This window comes from Lepidochelys kempii, chromosome 9 (genome assembly GCF_965140285.1).
Source record: "Lepidochelys kempii isolate rLepKem1 chromosome 9, rLepKem1.hap1, whole genome shotgun sequence".
NCBI lineage: Eukaryota > Metazoa > Chordata > Testudines > Cheloniidae > Lepidochelys > Lepidochelys kempii.
In genome coordinates, this window is record NC_136388.1 from 11,599,254 (window position 1) to 11,618,303 (window position 19,050).

The following is a 19,050-nucleotide window of genomic DNA, read 5'->3' on the forward strand; positions in this document are numbered from 1 at the left end:
GCAGCCGGAAGTGGCCGGTGGCGCAAGGCATTGTGGGCATCATGGCGGCTACCCTTTGCCGGCGCTTCTTCGGCGCTTTGAGGGTCTCGGGAGTGTTACAGGCCTCGCCAGCCGCCTGCTTTCCCAGGTAGGGGTCCGTTGAGCGGGGTAACTGGTTCCCGTGGGGCGGGGAGGTGAGCTGGCCTGGGAAGGGGGTGTGGAGCATGTGGTGACCCCCGGCCGTGGCGGGGGGGGGGCTGCGTTGGGCGGGCGTTTGGGGTTGTTGAGCTGGGGGCCCTGGGGTTGGCCCGGTCCGCGCACTGTGTGCCGGGGGCGGCTGAGGGCCGGGGGCAGTGGTGGCCGTTGAACAGCTGAAGGAAAGGGGCCGTTGGCCTTTGGGAGGCTGACGGGCCTGTTGGGCCAAAGTGTGTTCATTGGAAATAGAAAAGGAGGACTTGTGGCACCTTACAGACGAACCAATTTATTTGAGCATAAGCTTTCGCGAGCTACAGCTCACTTCCTCGGATGCATGCAGTGGAAAATACAGTAGGGGGATTTTATATACACAGAGAACATGAAACAGTGGGTGTTACCATACACACTGTAAGGAGAGTGATCAGGTAAGGTGAGCTATTACCAGCAGGAGAGAAAAAAAACCAACCTTTTGTAGTGATAATCAAGGTGGGTCATTTCCAGCAGTTGACAAGAACGTCTGAGGAACAGTGGGGGGAAAGGGGAATAAACAAGGGGAAATAGTTTTAGTTTGTGTAATGACACATTCACTTCCAGTCTTTATTCAAGTCTCAGTTAAGGGTGTCCAGTTTGCAAATTAATTCCAATTCAGCGGTCTCTCCTTGGAGTCTGTTTTTGAAGTTTTTTTGTTGAAGAATTGCCACTTTTATGTCTGTAATCAAGTGATCAGAGAGATTGAAGTGTTCTCTGACTGGTTTTTGAATGTTATAATTCTTGACGTATGATTTGTGTCCATTTATTCTTTTATGTAGAGACTGTCCAGTTTGGCCAATGTACATGGCAGAGGGGCATTGCTGGCACATGATGGCATATATCACATTGGTAGATGTGCAGGTGAATGAGCCTCTTATGGTGTGGCTGATGTGATTAGGCCCTATGATGGTGTCCCCTGAATAGATATGTGGACACAGTTGGCAACGGGCTTTGTTGCAAGGATGCGTTCCTGGGTTAGTGTTTTTGTTGTGTGGTCTGAGGTTGCTGGTGAGTATTTGCTTCAGGTTGGGGGGCTGTCTGTAGGCAAGGACTGGCCTGTCTCTCAAGATCTGTGAGAGTGATGGGTCGTCCTTCAGGATAGGTTTAGATCCTTGATGATGCGCTGGAGAAGTTTTAGTTGGGGGCTGAAGGTGACGGCTAGTGGCGTTCTGCTATTTTCTTTGCTGGGCCTGTCCTGTAGTAGGTAACTTCTGGGTACTCTTCTGGCTCTGTCAATCTGTTTCTTCACTTCCGCAGGTGGGTATTGTAGTTGTAAGAACACTTGATAGAGATCTTGTAGGTGTTTGTCTCTGGCTGAGGGGTTGGAGCAAATTCGGTTGTATCGTAGAGCTGGGCTGTAGACAATGGATTGTGCGGTGTGGTCTGGATGAAAGCTGGAGGCACGTAGGTAAGTATAGCGGTCAGTAGGTTTCCGGTATAGGGTGGTATTTATGTGACCGTTGCTTATTAGCACTGTAGTGTCCAGGAAGTGGATCTCTTGTGTGGACTGGTCCAGGCTGAGGTTGATGGTGGGATGGAAATTGTTGAAATCAGGGCTTCTTTTCCATGAGTCCAGATGATGAAGATGTCATCAATGTAGTGCAAGTAGAATAGGGGCATTAGGGGACGAGAGCTGAGGAAGCGTTGTTCTAAGTCAGCCATAAAAATGTTGGCATACTGTGGGGCCATGCAGGTAACCATAGCAGTGCCACTGATTTGAAGGTATACATTGTCCCCAAATGTGAAATCGTTATGGCTGAGGACAAAGTCACAAAGTTCAGCCACCAGGTTTGCTGTGACATTATCGGGGATAGTGTTCTTGACGGCTTGTAGTCTGTCTTTGTGTGGAATGTTGGTGTAGAGGGGTTCTACATCCATAGTGGCTAGGATGGTGTTTTCAGGAAGATCACGGATGGATTGTAGTTTCCTCAGGAAGTCAGTGGTGTCTCGAAGATAGCTAGGAGTGCTGGTAGCATAGGGCCTGAGGAGGGAGTCTACATAGCCAGACAATCCTGCTGTCAGGGTGCCACTGCCTGAGATGATGGGGCGTCCAGGATTTCCAGGTTTATGGATCTTGGGTAGCAGATAGAATACCCCTGTTCGGGGTTCTAGGGGTGTGTCTGTGCAGATTTACTCTTGTGCTTTTTCAGGGAGTTCCTTGAGCAGAGGGTGTAGTTTCTTTTGGTAACCTTCAGTGGGATCAGAGGGTAATGGCTTGTAGAATGTGGTGTTGGAGAGCTGCCTAGCAGCCTCTTGTTCATATTCTTACCTATTCATGATGACAACATCAGATGAAGTGAGCTGTAGCTCACGAAAGCTTATGCTCAAATAAATTTTTTAGTCTCTAAGGTGCCACAAGTACTCCTTTTCTTTTTGTGGATACAGACTAACACGACTGCTACTCTGTTCATTGGAAATAGCTACGCTTTGTGGCAAACCTAGGGCCATTCTGATGTAGCCTGCCAGTAATGTTCTGCACGCAGAGCCTGCAGTGAATGGGATTATGGCCCTTACAATGGGGTAAGCCTAGCAGCCGTAGGGCAGTTCATCCCTCGAAATCCAGCCCAGAAGAGTGGTGCACCAGATTGATGCTGGATGTTGTGCTTTGGCCTCTCTGAAATGAATTGGCAACTAGAATCCAGCTCCTAATGGACCGCCTCTAAAAACCACTGTCAAAATGACAGCAAAATCTTCAGTCTATTTGTTTGCAAAGAGCTTTACTATATTCTGTTCAGGTCCTTACGGTACCTATCCCCATAATATTTCAACATCTAGTTTATCAGCTATGTAATGAAGGAATAGTTTCACCAAGTGCTAATGAAATTCATTCTCCTCCTGGGGACAATCAGGTGTGAAACTGCCATTGGGCAAAGTCCTCCTCTTGAATAATAATTTATACAGTCTTTAATATACGCATGCAGCAAGCAAGACTATGTATGCATTCATTCTTTTGGATAATTTGTCCCTCTCTTTAGAAGGATGAAGCTCTGACTAAACCCAGATTGGTACTTAGTGAGATTTCACAATGATTAATATCTGAGAAACATTCATCTGTTTCTCAAAATAATGTATTGAAATTTCACATTTAGATTTTAGTACAGCTGGTTGTAATGGAATCCAAGTTACGCTACAGAAAACTGTGGAATATGTCTTAGCTGTACCTTGTCAGAAGGGATTACATTAATTTTTTGACCCGCACTTACTTCCATCCCACACAAAATAGGTGTTCTCTTTATTATTGTAAACTGACATCAGAAATAACAAATCTTGAAAATTGACATTATATTAACAAAAAAATACAGGCTAAAGAAATTAATCTGCCAATATATGGGACTCCCTGATTTGCTATTGATGTCCGCTAATTTGGGGTTTTGCAGGCCAGTGCACATTTAGGCATGTAAATTAAAAGCTTGCATTTCAAGATAATGAAGTTTGTAACAAACATTTTCTCCATGCTAGTAGCCAGAGGCATTACTTTATTGTTCAGCCGATAAAATCAGAAAGGTCTAGTTTCTTTACTACAGTTGCTGCTGAGAGTGCCAACAAGAGTGCCGGCTGTGATGGAACTTGCTCACTAGAACTAGACATATTACCAACTCATTTCACAAAGGCCCCTGAATATCAATTTAGGGTATTATCAAATTTAGTCACTACGAGAGGGATAACTTGATAGTCTAAATCAGTGGTTCTCAAACAATTTTTTTTGTGGACCACTTGAAAATTGCTGAGGGTCTTGGCGGACCACTTAAGGAGCTTCCCAAACATTGTTTGTACCATTAGCTAACTATTGTAAAGCACTTTGGATAAAAATACTATATAAAAAAACCTTAATAATTGTTTTTTTGTTCTATAAATAAAAGCACACAACTCATATTTTAATATCAGTAGTCTTACCTTTCTAATGTGATGGCTGTGCCCTCTTTCCCCCGCTGCGGCAGGCCCTGAGCTGGGGTTGGAAAGGAGGAGGTCTCTCCCTCTCTCCCCTGCCGCAGCAGCGCCCGAGCTGGGGCTGGAAAGGAGGGCCGTCTTTCCCTGGCAGCTGCAGGTCTGGAGCTGGGGAAAGTCGCCTCTTTCTCTAGCCGCCACAGCCCTGCACATCCCAAATTCCTCCCCACCCCCTTTTCTCACCCCACTGCCCCCTCTCACGTGTGTGTCTTCTCCAGGGTCCAGGCACCTAATTAGTGGAGCCATGCTTGCGCGGCTCCAGTAATTAGGTGGGTGGCCCTTCATTCTCTGAGGTGCGCACCTTAGAGGGAACTATCCGTGGACCACCTGAATGGAGCTCACAGACCACAGCTTGAGAACCTCTGGTCTAAACGTTAGGTTTGCAGTAGCTATACTCCCTTGAAAAATAGGTTCTTGACAGAGTTTGAAGTAGTTAGTTATTTCCAGGTAATATTAGAGTTTCCACAGGTGATACCTTAAAGACAGAAGCTCTATGTCGATGTTAAAGGTCCTTCAGCATTTTTTGTAATAACGGCGTCTTCCTGCACATAATATTAGTGTTATGAAACACAGTACTTGGTTTGTTTCTGCATGTTATTCTTGGTTTTCGTAAATGCTGTTTTTACCAGTTATTTATTATTTGTTTCATAGTAGTGCCTAGAAGTCTCAATCATGATCCAGGCCTCTTTGTGCTCAGCACTACTCAAACGCATAAGAGACAATCCCTTGCTCAGGAAGCTTATAAACAAATGAGAACAAGACACACACAGACTGAGAGGGGAAATGAAAATAGAGATGATGTGTCTGACATTGACAGAGCCAGGAACTGACCCATGTCTTTTGACTCTCTCTCCAGTGGACCCTGCGGCCTCCAGTGTTGGAGAACCTGCAAATAGAAAACTTGTTACAATCAGAATAGGAAGGTGTCCATGAGAATGGACTGGAGGGCAAAGTTCGTATTTAGCAGATTTTTCTTTTTCCTAATCAAATATATATTTTTCTTTACCTTTGTTGCAGATTAACCTTGAATCTGCTCCATAAGAACACTACTAAAGTAGAGCCCATCTATCAGTGTAAGTTTCTCCATACTACTTTATCACGGAAAGGACTGGAGGAGTTTTTTGATGACCCAAAAAACTGGGGAGAAACTGTAGTTAAATCTGGTGAGTTATTTTTAACCTTTTTGGTTTGGTGTCTTTGATATACTTCTGCTGTTAAAAATATGCAAATTAATATGCAGGATTTTAGAAGGTATTTAGTGGCAATATGTCATGCCACTTCTTGTATATTCATTTGCTTTTTCTATTTTAATTCTGTGTTAATACAAGTGGAACATTTATTATGCAGAGCAGAGGCAAAACATCTAAGCCCTGTTGCCCAGCATATAGTCTTCAACCATGTTGTGTGAGATCACAGAAAGGGTTGCACTTCTAACTCTGAACAAGGAACTTTATTCGAATAACGAAAACAGTAATATCCCTAAAGCTGCTTTTGTCTGTCTCTCTCTCTGCTTCTGCCTACAACTTTCGCTAGTTCTGAATGCCTGCTACAAGTATTAGGGAACAGTACAGTTTCTTTCACATTTGAGCATGGTCTTGTTTTCTAAGCAAGATTGAGTCTGGTCAGTATTTCAATGTCATCTACAAGGAAAAAGCTGCAAAAATTGGTGTTTGTAATTTGACATTCTTTCCAGGGAATCAACGTGGTGTGCAGGTGGAAATATTTTTTTAGAAAATGGATCATTTTTAGATTAAATCACTGTTTTTTGTTGCTGTTGTTTTTACAGGGGATGAGTGGCATGCGAAACATCTAAGAAACAAGAGTAATGAAGATTTGCACAAACTTTGGTAAGTGTTTTAGTGCAGTGTTTCCTATCCTTTTGGGGCAGTTGTGCCCGTTTTCATATGAAAGACATGGCTGTATTAGCCAGTGAACTCAGTTTCCCACTCAGTTGTGCACACTCTAACCTGCACTGGGGTTCTAATTCTGGTCAGAGTATGTACAGTGTATTGCAGGTAGAAGTGGTGAATTAGGCTCCAGTGCAGAAGGGTCCAACGTGGCCCATCAGTTAAGGATGTTTTTTAAAAGGTTTATATAAAAATGTGTGATCTCATGGACAGAGGATGGGTCTAGGGGTTAAGACACAGGGGGTTCTAATTCCTGCCTTTGCCACTGACTATGTGAGCTTGGGATAAATGACTTTAGTCCTGTGTCCCTCAGTTTCTCCAACTGTAAAAACAGGAAATAATGGTGTTTACCCATCCTTTGTAAGGTGCTGTGAAATCACAGAGGAAAAAGCCCTGTTAAAAGTAAATCAGATGGTTAGCATTGCAAGATCTTTAGCAATACAACTTAAGTAACATAGGCAAGGAATTTAGAAAAACAAAACAAAAAAACCCAGACTTTTTAACTTGACGTTGGGAGCCCAGAGTACCAGACACAAAATCATGTACTCCCAGCAGTTGAGAATCACTATTTAAGTGAATAATTTACAAGCATGTTAGCACTAAAACTTAACTCTAATTTCTGACCGTATTATACTATTATGTTCTTTGATCCAGGTATGTCCTACTGAAAGAGAAAAATATGCTTTTAACTCTAGAGCAAGAAGCAAAGCGACAGAGTTTACCTATGCCAAGTCCGGAACGATTAGAAAAGGTAACTTTTTCATATAAGCTAAAAACATCACTGCAGGTAAACTTTTTGTGTGAAAGATGCAATGTTTGCAAACCTGTAAAAGACAGTTCCCAGAATTATGTTCCTGATTCATTTTGCTTAGGGTAGCAATGTAAAAGTTAACTTGTTCCAAAGCCTTTCTCACCTCCTATACTTCCTAATTGTCAAGGTGGTTAAGCACTGGAATAAATTTGCCTAGGGAGGTTGTGGAATCTCCATCATTGGAGGTTTTTAAGAGCAGGTTAGACAAGCACCTGTCAAGGATGGTCTAGATAATACTTAGTCCTGCCATGAGTGCAGGGGACTGGACTAGATGACCTCTTGAGGTCCCTTCCACTCCTATGAGTCTGTTAAATCATATTCATATTAAATCACCTCTTTCATTCCACTGAAACTGATTTCACAGTCATTTCTGGTATCTTTTCCTGGCCCAAGTTGCAGCCCACCCATATGCTTATCCTTGAACTTTCTGCCTTCAACTCCTTTGTTTTCTATCTTTCCTGGGCTTCTATGAACCTCTGACCTCTTGGTTCTTTTCTCATTTCTCTCACTCTCTTTCAGTGTCTCCTTCTCTAACATTTGCCTTCAGTTTTCTGACCTTGTTTGCCTACACATTTCTCTCCCTACCTTAACCTTACAGACTTCATCTACTCACACATGAATCATGGTAACAAGGTTTCTAGCTGGAAAAGTGTTGAGAAGCTTCTGGTCAAATGTTATAGTTTGGCCATTGCTGCTCTCTGATCATCTAATAGGAACAGAGTCTCTAACCAGACCCCAAGTTGCCAACCAGCTTGACAAACCATTTCCATGAACTCTGTCAGAAATGCAGATAAAATCTGCATATTTCCAGTTGTTTTCCACAACCTACCAGCATCAACTCATTGTCTGGATTGAGCCTTAGCCAGCTGGCACCTAAACTAAAAGTTTCTCAGTTTAAGCACAGATCAGAAGCCAACATTGTGGCTTCAGTGTCATGTTGAAATGGTTATTCTGTTTTCAGGTGGAAAAGTCTATGGGAAGAATAGACTTAGTTATTAAAGAAAGAGAAGTTGCTCTGCGGCTGTTACAAACAGGCCACGAAAACCCACGACCTGGCGAGTGGAGAAATGACTTCTTAGGACGCACCTACTGGTATGGGAAAGAGGATTACTGTTCTATATGTGCAGAGCTGTAGGAGGTATCAGTACTATCAAAACCAGAAACATGTTACAGAAAAAGAGTCAGATAACGTGTCTATTGTGGAAAAAGCATCTTTGTAACCTTATCAAGAACAAGCAATATTTACTAAACAACATTAATACCTTTGGGGATGTGTTTCATCATCGGCAACTTTGCTAAGCCGTTAGCTGGGCTGGGGTGGTGGTAACCACTCTCTCACAATTCCATGGATAAATCACCGGATAAAAAGCAAACAGAGCTTGGTCTCATTTATATTCCAAGTTTTACAGTATTGGGGGACCTGGTTTCAATATGGTAGTCCCCTGACGTGGTTGAAATTTGGTTCGGTCTTGCTGTGCCGATGAGTTCAAAGTGTTTCCAAATTGTGCTATAGACCTGGACTTTTCTCAGCTGCATTGCAAGACCACTGAATTAAGTAGGGTTGCCAATTTTGTATTATTTAAAAAATGGACACTCCAGCAGGAGTGTTGGAACCTCCCCTGCCCCTCGTTCGCTCCTCTTCCCCTGTTGCTCCGCCTCCCACCTCCTGTCCGGGTCAGGAGGGACTTTTCTGCAGAGCCAGGGCTGGGAGCTGCAGCCGCCTGACACAGGTAGGAGGCTTCCCTGGCTGAGTAGGATGCCTCCCCCGCCCTTTGTAACCAGAAACCGTAAAGTACCCTTTTTGACCAGGCTTTTCGGTTGAAAACTGGACCTGGCCAATGGCCACCCTCATGTTCAGGGGCAACTATGTAACCTAGTCTTCCAAAAACTATAGGACTTACAGTGTAGATGGGACTACATGTAGATGGATTCAGGATCTCCTATCATTGTTGACAAGTATTTTAAATTGTTTGTAAACTCTGTAAATTAAAGTAGACTATATCCAATAAACTCCAGTAAACTTAGATTCAGGGTGAAATCCTGGCCCTATCAAAGTCAATGGCAAAATTCCCACTAACTTTAATAGGGCCAGGATTTTACCTTCAGTGTAATAGCATTTTGAGAAACAGTTTCTGTATTCTGCACTGGAGTGACAGGAGTTTGAGGAGATAGAGAAAGAACCTCCCTCTGCCTTCTTTGAGTTATAATTTTTGGTTGCACACCCCTCCCCCCAAACTCAGATAGCTGGGTGGCATGCTGAGGTGAGTCAAGGGGTGGAGGTGGTGCTCTCTCCCTGGGCCCTGCTGTGCAGAGCTGGCCCCCTAAAATGGAAGTCAAACTATGCTTATGGAGGGCCACCCAGTGCCCCATGGAGCAGGAGCCTGGTGCCCCGAGCTCCCCCACGCCCAGCGGCTGAAGTCTGGAGCCTTGAGACACCCCCTGCCACTGTGGAGTTTTTCTAGCATGTTGTGGGGGGGCCTCAAAGAAAAAGGTTGAGAACCCCTGGGCTAGACAACAGTACCTACCCACTTGAACAAAAAAGAGCAGCTTCGTTACAATCCATTTACTGAGATGCAGCAATCTAAATGCTGGATGATACTGTAATCAATTTGTATGTCATTGGCAGGTACAATGCCAAAGAGTGGCCAATACCTTGGTACCTAAACAAAAAATACAACAGGAGGAAATTCTTCTACTCGCCACGTGTAAAACATTTCATCAGGTAATTTGAAATGGAAAGGAAAATTCTCTGACCCTGTTTGTTGTGTACTAGTCTAGGTCTTCCAACCTTGTAAAGGACAGTCTTATTGCTTTTTCTAGCTTGTGGATTGTTTTTTTCCTTTACAGGATGGGGAAGAGGTGACACTGAACAAAAACTGTTTAAGACCCTGATTCTGCAAGCACTTAGGCATGTGCTTAATTTTAGGCATGTGAGTAGTCCCCTTGAAACCAATGGGATTATTTATCTGTTTAAAGCTAAGCACGTCTGTAAGAGGTCCCAGTTCTGTGAACACAGTCATTAAGTCACGTTCCTAGTGTATAATTGGTTCTGGGTACAGCTGAATAAATGTTGGAGATGACATGGTGTCTTATACTGTATCCCAGCTTCTTTGAAGTTGTCACCATTTATCTTCTGGGTCTGACTTTGCTTAAAGAAATTTTGGCTGGTAATATTTTACAGAGCACTTTTAATCCCAGAAGACTTTTACCAATAATATGAATGAATCCCTTCCAGGTGTGTAGCACACTAAGTGTGTGACAGTAAAATCTGAGCCATGTATACCAGGCCATATCTTTATTCTTTTGAAAGTACCCTGGCTCTTTAATATACACAGAGCAGAGATAAGACCAGTTTCAAAGACCGCCCACATAGCATACTATATGGAACTCCAGCTTATTTCTCTCAGAAAGATGAAGGAATGAGTCAACCCTGCCTGCATTCTAATTTATAGTTTCATGCAGTGTTAGAATTCCAAAGATGATGATTTGCACAAAGCATCCACCCTACATTTGGTGCTATGCATATTAATTATGATAAAATGCTTAAGACCATTCCTCTAATCTCCTAATAAATTCAGTCTGGCCATAGCTTATATAACCCTGAATCTGATTGCTTCAAAATTTTGTACAGCTTCTTTCATACAAACTAAGTTGTATGGTATTTTGGTTGATTTCAGTGGCACTCTTCCCATCTCAGCCATGCCATGCTGACCCAGAATTGTATATAATAATCTGAATGTTACCTTATTTATTATTATCTGCCTAACAGTTCCACAACACCAGCTGCTTAATTATGGTCAGAATCTCTGGTAAAATCCTGAGATCATTTGCCTTTTTACTGCTGCCAGATATTATGCAGATGGTTCTGATGCATAATCACTCCTATGTCACACACTCATCTGTAATTAGGATGGTTTGCATGTAGATTACAAAATGTTTTTTCCTTGTTATACTTCTGCAGATTGAACTGCATGGGCTACTTAGCCATTTATAAGCCTCATCTATCAGTCATTCTGAATTATAACTTGCTCTACTCCTTTCTGATCCCATTTTCTGTCAAATTTATCCACCTGCAAAATTGTTCTGTACTCCAAAGTTATTTTATGTGCAAAGCAGCCAAGGTTTTTTCTCCTATGAACACCCCCCCACACACACACACACACTTGTTACCTGTAGGATTCAGAGTGGAGGAAAAAACTGTGCTACTGTACCCACGATTGCTGACTATTTCTGCTAACAGCAATGAAAGTTAATATTGTTATTGCTCTCGCTAATGTAACCAGTGGCGTCTTTCTGACCATGTATTATAAGGGCTTGATCCATCCTATTTTCTGCTCCTTTTGCCACTGTCACCCAACCCCTCCTCCTCACTTCTCTCCTCTATGCTTTCTTGACTAGTTCTTTAGCAGCTCTCTTGGTGGCTTCATCTCCTCTCCTTTTCACTCTTACATTACTCCAGAGTTCCATTCTTGGTCCCTTCTCTTCTCCCTTTACCTTATGCCATCTTCATCCCACTCTCTGCTCCTCTAGTCAAGCTTGCAACTGTCTGACAAACTCAGGATGGCAAAGACTGAACTTACTCTGCACCATTTCTTTTTCATAGTCAATTCTTTGGTCCTTCCCATGCACCAGCCTATCAACCTCAGTTTCACTGGACTTCTAACTCTCTTGTATTCAGGCTAATACTAAATCCTTTCACTTCCTATACAACATTCTGTCTTGATGACCCTATCCATTCTCCATACCTTGATAATCCTCCTGTCTGGACTTTCCTAGTATCCATCTAAACATGCTCCAGTCTAGTTACTAGAAAAGATCTCATATTGCACACTACCACAAAGCAACTTAACCCAGTTCCTGCTTATTATTTTGACCTGGGACTATATCTCTACTGGTAACCTCTCTTCCTAAAACAACTTAACTCCTTTCACTGTTGCTACTTCATCTTGAACTGTTAATCTGTTGTATTTACAGTATCAAGCACTTTGAAATCAGTTATGTCCACTGTTTCATTATTAAACACAATGTGTAGGGAATGTACTCCCATTACTGAAAACCACTGTCAGGAACTGGTATGTTTCGTGGTTTAGAGGGGTGATTAACTGGAGAAACATCTTCTCTGCAGCTTCTGTAAACTAAAAACAACTTCATGTATTTCCCCCTGGGAGCCTGTTTTCTCCTTTTATTTTTCATTGCTGCTCTCTTAATTTGTTCACTTCAGACATTTATACTTCATACATATACCATGCATCTTATATTACTGTAAAGCATTTGAAACAATTTGCATGAAATATACTTTTCATGTTGGAGCTATGGCAGAACTGCCCTTTCCCTGTGACTAGCAGGGGAAAAGCATGAATAAAAGGTGAGTTCATAAGACTTGGAGCAGTGGGGACCTGGCCTAGTTCATTATTGCTAATATAAAGTAGGGGCCTTTTCTCCTCTTTATTTCCAGCTTCTACCCATCATAGCAACTGTTATTGGTATTGGCTGGGCCCAGGTCTTGATGCCAGCACAAGCCTCTGATATAAATTCTTGATATTGATTGCTGAACTTGAGTCTCCAAGTGAACTCTTGTTAATGGAAGCCAGCTTACCCAGTTAAATTAATTGCCCAGTTTGAAAGTTATGAAAGTCTTAAGAAATTCAATAAAGTGATACAAAAAAATCTTCAGAATTTAGGCATAAGTGATATGACTGGGAGAAATGTGTTAGACTATAATGAAATTTAACAATGCTTATTTTTCTTCATTACAGACTTAGAATAGAACAACACTTGAAAAAACAAGCAAGGATGAAAAGCTTAGAAAAAAAGAAACAGCTCCTTTTACAAAAGAAATTCCCTCACCTTGCTGCACAATCACAGAATTAATATCAAGCTGGAAGAGTGATGCAAGTAATAGCTTTACTGCAGTAGTCTTAAGATGCTACATGTGACTGGCATGTAGTGTGAACATTTTCAGTGGGCAGCAGATAAAGAACAGGGCTGCCTGTGAGGGTTTTTTGTTCTTTGATTTTTTTTTTCCCTGCCCAAATAAAGCTCCTCAACCTGAAAAATAAATTTCATATCTGGGTTGTGAGACCTTCAGAGCAAAACAATATAAACTTGTGCTGAGTCATTTAACTGATTTCTGGAAAAGTAATATTTTATCAGCCAGGTGATGAAAATTAATGCTTTGCGTCATTTTGTGTCATTTACTATAAAGCTGACCTGTATGCTTAACAGTAAAAAAGCATATGCAAGACAGAGATTGCAATCAAGGCAGTTGTAGACATGTCTGCTTTAGCTTTTAATGAAGGTCTTCTCTCCCTTTATTTTTGCACTTAACACTTAGTGTAGCATATTATACAAGCTATAGCAGCTGTCCAATGCACTCAACTGTCCTATTTAAGTACAACAAAACAAATGCATTAGGCAGAAAATTACAGTAAAATCAAGTAGGTTAGGAAAGGAATAGAAAGCTCAAGAGGAACATCTCTACAGAAAGTAATGGTAAGTTTGAGAAGTTCTCTATCAAATTAATTTTAAATCTGGCTTGATAGCTGTGTCCAAGTTTTCTTAGTAAGGAGGGAGTATCTTTGGTAGATTCAGTGGAAATGTTCGCATTTTCTAACAGCCTTATACTTATTTTTGTAAGTTACTGGCTCTTTGCTTTATCACATTAGAGCCTGCAGCCTAACTCAGCTCCTGGCAGGGGAAAGCTTTCAAATATTCTTCAGAAATAAATATTAGTAGCACAACACTTGACATCTAAGTAACAAGTTAAGGACAACATTGCTAATTAAAGTTTAGGTATAATAATAAAGATATTTAGAAAAGTGAAATATTTTCATATGGTTGTAGCAGAAGCATTTGTTAGCTGTTAATTGATAATTGAATACAACTGGTACAGGGATCTACTATGGAGACTTAATTGACAGGGGACAAATTAATTCTACAGCATTGAAAATGTGTATGTAACTTGAGCTGCCTAAAATCTGTATCTGTACAGAAGGCAATTATTCCCTTACAAAAAAGACTTTCAGTCTTCCAGAATGTTTAGTTAAGAAATAAATCAAAAATTAAGAGTGCAGTTAGTAGTACCTGTTTGAAAGAAGTAGCTTTGAAGGAAAGGACAAATGTGGCTAGATTCAACCATGTTATATGCAGCTACAACCACCTTAGATTCAATTAATTGTCCCAGTCAAGGCAGAAGAGAACTTATTCCTGTCTAAGTGAAACTCTACTTTTACCTAGAAAGAGATGGTGAGACATGAACTTATTCATCTTTAGTACTCTATTTCATAGTGAACAGGAGTTGAGTTGCATACCAATAGCCACTCATTTAATCTTTTACAAAATTAAAGCAGAATCACTGTTTACGAACATAACCTTCCACAAAACTAGCTACATTTAACACCACCACCTACAAAAGTAATGGAATAAAATAGGATGGGCTGTGATAGAATCAAATACTTGAGAAAAAGTTAGCCTTCCTAAATACCCCCTGTAGCATAAAGGATGAACAGCAAAAAATGCAGGGAGTGGTTTGTTTTTAAGGAGGTGAATTGGTTTTGCTCTGAGAAAGCCACAAGTTAACTGTTTGCAGATGAGTGATTTTTTTAATTATACTATAATTTTTTTCTGTCCTTAGAAGAAAGTACACAGTGTGCTTTCCCTCACTCTATAATTGATTGAGGGGTATAAATTATTCCATTATTTACACACAACAAACAGGCTCTGGCATTCTGCCTCAGTGTTTTCCTCCTTAAGTTTAGGAAGTAATAATAAGTCAACTTCATCTTGCCTTTTTGCCAGCGTACATCCTGACATTTCACTAATGGCACTTGAATGTGGTTGAACAGTTAAGAGTCTTGTTTACTTTCACCATTTAACTTTCTCCTAGTTAGTTTGTTTCTCCCACCCTGACTGCCAGAATGATCTCCCCTCTCTGTATGCCATACTGCAGTTGCAGTCAGAGGTACCTGAGTTGGATCCTGCCTTGTTTTGAGAGAGGGCAGTGCTAGCAGTGTTCTCCACCAGCCCTGAGAATCTGGAACTTGGTCTCTCCCTTTGATCCAAAATAGCCCAACTGATGACCATCAAGGCATGCTGTTAAAGTCATTTACTTGATGAGGCATGCAGGGAGGTTAAGGGGTCTGTTCCTGGGAGATGAAGGAGCATTTTGATTTTAAGTTATTGGCTAGTTGTGTTCATTTATTTCCTGTATGACTATTTTATGGTATTGGTTTATCATTTAGATTGTAAACCTAATCATTAGGGTGTCAAGAGCTTTCATATGGCTATTTAATTGTTTAAAGGACAAAAAGGTAGTGATTTACAAATGGGAATTTTAAAATTCAGGACCAAAAACTTCATTATGGCAGGAGTGGAGGCAAAATACAGAATAGAGCCAGGTGGTCTCAAGTTGTAGACCAAGCTTTGACACAAAATTTCCTTTGTGGCTTTAGGCAGTTACTGTTCTCTGCCTTAGGTTCCCAATCTCTAAAATGAGGACACTACTTACCTAGATCACACACGTTGTCCAAGCTAAGTACATTCTCATACCTCTGAAGGTGGAAAGCACTGTACATTCACTGAAATGAAATCACTTCTATTCATAGTAGTTTTAGAACCAAATTTATACACAGCCTATATTCTAGGCCTTTACTTCATAGTACAGCATGAAAGAGGAAAGTATCAAGAGAACATTTTCCGCTACAAGACTAGTGCTGTTGCAACAGCTTCACAATTTATGTTGAACTGGGCTGCTTACGATAAATTTCAGTATAAAAAATAGTTTTCCATCTGGATTGTTTATTACAGAAGAGTATGAATGCTTGCTGAAAAACAGTGTTGCTCAAAGTGTGAAAACAGGACCATTTTATTTTTTTTAAAAGAAATTAGAGTAATTTGTTAAGGACAGCATATCAACAGGGAAGACTGATCTGTAAAAGTAGACAAGATTTTTTTTTTTTTAAATAAATTTGATGCAAGGGCATTTCAAAGTATTGCATCTACCAGCTAACCTGTAAAGCTACCCACAGGAAAAGATTTTTAGAGAAAATAGACATTTATACAAAATTATAAAATACTTATAAGAGTTATTGCATTTCAAGGGATAAAACATCCATTTTCTGTGACAGGACCAGTTAAGCCTTTTAAACAATATCTAAGGTTTGTAAAAAGGGATCTTGAAGTATGCAAAAAACCAAAACTGTGTAAACTTTCTACAAAAGATTCCATCCCATTCCTGAGTACACTAAAGCTATGAAACATAAGGAGCATCGGGAAGGCAGCAGTTTCTCACAGTGTGAGGTCTATGGGCATTTCCTTTCTACACACTGCTTCCCTCCTTCTTCATACTCTTGTTTAGAGATCCACATCTGTTGAAAGGTACCCTGTAAAACAGGAAACAACAACTCAGTGCTGTACCTAGGGTACCATTAGCTCTAACCGCATGAAAAGCGAACCAGCCTTTATATTTTTCAGGATGCAGCACAGGACCATGGCTCCAGCTATCTAAATGTATCTTTAAACTGGGTTTTGCATGTTAAGCAACTAGGGAAGATTGTCACATGAACTGTTGCTTCCACGCCCTCTCTGGATATTACTAAACTACTCCCTGCTAGCCTTGTCTCATGTGTGCTCAGCAACTTGCTTTTTAGATGTATTTTTGGGCCTGATCCTTCAAGTTTAGTACTTTTAGAATGCTCTAGATGGCGTGTAGTTTTCTAAAGATCCAGCAAGAGAATACCTCAGGAGCTCCACCTCCTTCCCCTCTGGAGGCAAGGAAAGGAGCTTAATTAAGATTCTTTAGGTTTATGCACAGAGTATTCATTATTTTATCATCAGGTTTCTCCCCTCCCACACCATGCTCAGCATGGAGCAGCAGCTGCTATGAAACTCAAATCACTAACAACAGGTTTCAGAGTAGCAGCTGGGTTAGTCTGTATCCGCAAAAAGAACAGGAGGACGTGTGGCACCTTAGAGACTAACCAATTTATTTGAGCATGAGCTTTTGTGAGCTACAGCTCACTTCATCACTAATAAGACTCCTGTGGAATTAGGTTTTCAGCTAAAGATGCTGCTCAGTATCCCTTCCCAAAGCTATGTATGTTTACTGACCAGAGAAGCCAAAATGGAACCACCAATCCATGAACTGAACCTCCGCTCCACTGTTGTGTTGTTTGCTATCAACTTCAGCCGCATACTCTGAACAGAGAAAAAAAACACACATTAGCAAGGTCAAACTGATAGGTAGCTCAACTGAAGGTTCAAAACTTTTCCCCTGAAGGGGATGGGGAGGAAGAGGTCTTAGGACTGCATTACAGACAAATATTCAAAGTGTTTAATTCATTTGTTGCCACACAGGTCAAAGATACTACCGTATATACCCGTTCATAAGCAGAATATTTTTGGTAAAAGAGTGACGCATCAAAGAGTGGGGGTTGGCTTATAAACAAGTCTACACCAAAATCTGATGATTTTAAACTCTATGAAATCATTGAATTGAATATCTAATACATTGTCGTTTTGTTTACCTGGAGCGTCTGCAGGCATGGAGCCCCTCGGTTCCCTGTGGCTGCAGTTTGCCATTCCAGCCAATGGGAGCTGCGGGACACGCCTCCTGCAGCTCCCATTGGCTGGGAACGGTGAACCGCGGCCACAGGGAACTGAGGGGCTCCATGCCTGCAGATGTTCCCGGTAAACAAAACGTCCCAACCCACCAGTGGCTTACCCTGACAGGCCAGGAGCCAAAGATTGCCAACCCCTGAAATACAGGGTCGGCTTATGAAAGGGTCATACAGCTTTTACTATTTTTAACCTATCCATCTTGGGGGGTCGGCTTATAAACTAATGAGCTAATGAACGAGTATATACGGTAATTCTATTACATTTTCTCTAATCTGGAGCTTGTCTGATTTGCACTTTGGAGTCCAGTGCTCCCAAAATTACAGGTTAAATAAAGTAGCAGGTTGCTGTTTATTGGTAGCCTGTGACTTGTGTGTGCAATCCACAGAGAACAAAATCTTCTATATTAATATGAGCTCAAACTGAATCAGTGAAATATCCTTGGAAATGGGTTAGCTGCAACACAACAGAAGCGAGCGATGATTAGGGGAAATTATCATGGCTTCGGAATAGTTACACAGCCCAGAATAACCAGAATCGTTATCTGAAAGTAGAGATAGACATGCAGTATTTTAAAACTAGCTAAGTATTTGCTGAAGTCTGCTTTATGCTGTTACTTGTTTTCAAATTGCATTGAGTTTCTTTGAAACAGGATACGTTTTTTCAACAGTCTGCAACTTGTGACCCTGCTTTAGTCATTAAAGCTAAAAAGGGGCTTGGTCAAACAGTCTGAGCACAAAACTGGATTGCCTGCAAGCCCCAATGTTCCAATCTTGACGATTACACCGATTACTTTTGTAGCCTTCATAATTGTGACATCTGACCTTCAGTTGTCCCAATACATACTAATTGGATAATACTACTTATTTACCAGATTAGTTACATTTGCAAAAAAACTGAGAATTAGAAACACAATGGAGGTGCTAACACTTCAGTGAATCTCTCACTTCTGCCTTTTACAAAAAAAAAAAAAAGCATTCTATGGCCACTGCATAATCCTAATGAAATCAAAGCTGCAATACAGCAGTCAGTGCCTGTATAGGCATGTGTGACAGGGTGTGCATACGCCACACCGGACAATAGAAGGTTAACTCCACATTAAGAGCAGCAGAAGTCCCGCCTCTCAGACTGTGCTGGGCATGCTCTAACTGCTGCCTCAGTATAAAAGGGAGCAGCCCAGCTTGTTCTAGACTGACTACTGAGGGGAGAAGGTGCTTGATGGAGGCTCCAGGCTAGGAGCTGCTACAGCCAGAGACTGTGGGAACCAGAGAACCCAGGGACCAGACTGGTTGACTGCTATCTCCAGCAGATCCCCAGGAGTTGGACTTCCAGGGAGTTACCCCTGCCAGGGAACCTGAAGACCCAGGCACTATATGGATTGCTACCCATGGGAGATGCGGTAGGAAATGGCCCAGGAAGGTGGAGGGAGTGGTATCTAACAACCAAGCAAAGTCAGTGTGTTGCAGTAGGATTCCCTGCTGACTGGGTGATGGCCACTCCTGTCACCAATAGGGCCCTGGGTTGGGACCCAGTGGACAGGGAGGGCTTGGGTCCCCCTACCCGGCTGCT

The 19,050-nt window shown here is 41.6% G+C and overlaps 2 protein-coding genes across 2 annotated transcripts in view; one reads left to right on the top strand and one right to left on the bottom strand.

Annotated features, from left to right (window-relative positions):
- On the top strand, positions 1–16,557 carry MRPL47 (mitochondrial ribosomal protein L47). The gene is made up of 7 exons (XM_073359310.2): positions 1–127; positions 5,167–5,312; positions 5,936–5,996; positions 6,711–6,807; positions 7,829–7,959; positions 9,494–9,589; positions 12,624–16,557. Exons 1-7 carry the CDS (start codon positions 42–44, stop codon positions 12,736–12,738), a joined length of 732 nt encoding a protein of 243 aa, XP_073215411.1. The 5' UTR covers positions 1–41; the 3' UTR covers positions 12,739–16,557.
- The window catches only part of ACTL6A (actin like 6A), a 20,334-nt gene continuing 12,653 nt past the window's right edge, over positions 11,370–19,050 (bottom strand). The window contains exons 13-14 of the mRNA XM_073359309.1: positions 16,975–17,061; positions 11,370–16,247 (exon numbers count right to left, since the gene is read on the bottom strand). Of these exons, the coding sequence (XP_073215410.1) occupies positions 16,167–16,247; positions 16,975–17,061 (168 nt within the window). The 3' untranslated portion in view covers positions 11,370–16,166. The remainder of the gene's footprint in view (positions 16,248–16,974; positions 17,062–19,050) is intronic.

What these genes read in the sequence shown, in the direction of transcription:
- MRPL47 (XM_073359310.2), top strand. Translation starts at nt 42, where the DNA reads ATGGCGGCTACCCTTTGCCGGCGCTTCTTCGGCGCTTTGAGGGTCTCG. An exon ending in GAAGATTTGCACAAACTTTG is followed by an intron (nt 5,997 to 6,710) that starts GTAAGTGTTTTA and finishes TCTTTGATCCAG; the next exon opens with GTATGTCCTACTGAAAGAGA. An exon ending in GTCCGGAACGATTAGAAAAG is followed by an intron (nt 6,808 to 7,828) that starts GTAACTTTTTCA and finishes TTCTGTTTTCAG; the next exon opens with GTGGAAAAGTCTATGGGAAG.